Source organism: Myotis davidii, unplaced genomic scaffold, assembly GCF_000327345.1.
Source record: "Myotis davidii unplaced genomic scaffold, ASM32734v1 scaffold803, whole genome shotgun sequence".
In the NCBI taxonomy this organism is placed as follows: Eukaryota; Metazoa; Chordata; class Mammalia; order Chiroptera; family Vespertilionidae; genus Myotis; species Myotis davidii.
The window spans coordinates 795,565-797,300 of NW_006295567.1; the positions used below are offsets into that span (position 1 = coordinate 795,565).

Below are 1,736 nucleotides of genomic sequence, written 5' to 3' on the forward strand. Positions count from 1 at the left end.
CTTGTCCTGTTTCATCCTTGCAGCAGCTCTATTTGAAAACAGAATTGACCTGTCTTTCTGGAAGCAGGATGGGCACATTTGAAGGGCTTGGCTGTAAGAACGTTCAGCTTCTACGTAATCTCCTTTCTTAAATTGCTCATTGCCCTCCTCCTTCAGTCTAGTGCTCTCTTCTCTTCTTTTCTGTTTCTCTTCATCTGGCATGTTTTTTTCCAGTTCTATTAGGTATTCTTCGTCGAGTTCGGAGGAATTCACATCATCGTCAGGTTTGTTCTCAACCTTGTCCACTCCTGGTTCCTCCTTCTCAAATGAGGCACTGTAGTCTCGTGAAAGTTCCTCTTCGCCCTGGTCCTCCTGGGGGTGGGCCTCAACATCCTCGGGGAGCTTGTTCTGGGGCTGGTGATCTTTGGGATTAGAAACTGAAGGACCAGCACATTGTGCTTCCTGGGGATCTGAAACTTGCAAACCACTGAACAGGTCCTCTGGAACCCTACAGTTTTCTCTGACTTCTCCCCCATGCTGAACCAGTGAGGGAGGTGAAGCAGGTTCGCTTCACAGCTCCTCTCCTCACCTTCCCAGCCTGCTAGACCTGCTTTTGCTTATTTTTGCAGGCTTTTTCAACTTTGACGTAGGCAACTCTGAGCAATAAGAGAACATGCTTCCCACTAAACTATTTTTCATTTTTAAATATATATTTTTATTGATTTCAGAATTAACATCCTTGTCTGTGAGCTTCTTACAGACACCAGAAAAGGTTTCGATCTAGTCTCCCATATTGTTCTGTAGTGCTTTATCCAAACTAATTTTTCTGAGCTGGCTGCCATCCAATTCACCAGGATTCTTGTGGAGCTCCTGGGATGGGATGCTTTTTCTTATTTATTTATTTATATTTTTGCAGGCTTTTTCAACTTTGACGCAGGCAACTCTGAGCAATAAAGAGAACATGCTTCCCACTAAACTATTTTTCATTTTTAAATATATATTTTTATTGATTTCAGAGAGGAAAGGAGAGGGGAAGACAGAAACATCAATGATGAGAGAGAATGATTGATCTGCTGCCTTCTGCACACCCACCCTGGGGATCAAGCCCGCAATCCCAGGCATGTGCCTTGACCGGGAATCAAATCATGACTTCCTGGTGCATAGGTGGACTCTCAACCGCTGGGCAACACGGGCCGGGTATTGACCTAAGCTTTTTTAACCCATTCTCTTGTCTTTAAATTTGAGCTATTGTGAGGAATGCGATAATCTGTATAAACTGCACAGCATTGCACTGAATAACGACGTTTATTAATGAAATGAAATGTTAACAATGAATTACATTAATAAATGACATATTAACAATGAAATAAAGTTTACATGAGGAAGTGCTGTAAAGTTATATTAAATGTAAGATTTTGCCATTATCGTTGCTATTATTATTAAGAACTAGGATAAGCCATGAGTAAATTGATATTAATTTTAGTATAAGTATAAATTAATGAAACAGTAAAGGAATTACACAGGCATCCCAATGTCTGGGTGGGTTATAAGTAGTAGTGTATATTATTATTATTATTATCGCCCGCTCCGCTCCGACCGCCGCCGCCGCCGAGGCCCCCGTTGATGCCGCAGAGCTCCCCCAACGCCGCCGCCACCGCCTCCGACATGGACAAGAACAGCGGCCCCAGCAGCTCCGCCTCTTCGGGCAGCAGCAAAGGGCAACAGCCGCCCCGCTCCGCGTCCGCGGGGCCGGCCTG

The 1,736-nt window shown here is 44.2% G+C and overlaps 1 protein-coding gene and 1 pseudogene across 2 annotated transcripts in view; one reads left to right on the forward strand and one right to left on the reverse strand.

The window, feature by feature from the left end:
• Window positions 1-1,506, reverse strand: LOC102759318 (annotated as a pseudogene). The gene is made up of 2 exons (XR_001514992.1): window positions 1,499-1,506; window positions 1-547 (listed from the first exon to the last, which is right to left on the reverse strand). The product of XR_001514992.1 is annotated as a tetratricopeptide repeat protein 1 pseudogene (transcript).
• A 58-nt stretch (window positions 1,507-1,564) lies between these two features.
• RNF10 (ring finger protein 10) overlaps window positions 1,565-1,736 on the forward strand; it is a 35,049-nt gene continuing 34,877 nt past the window's right edge. The window contains exon 1 of the mRNA XM_006770304.2: window positions 1,565-1,733. Within this exon, the coding sequence (XP_006770367.1) occupies window positions 1,603-1,733 (131 nt within the window). The 5' untranslated portion in view covers window positions 1,565-1,602. The remainder of the gene's footprint in view (window positions 1,734-1,736) is intronic.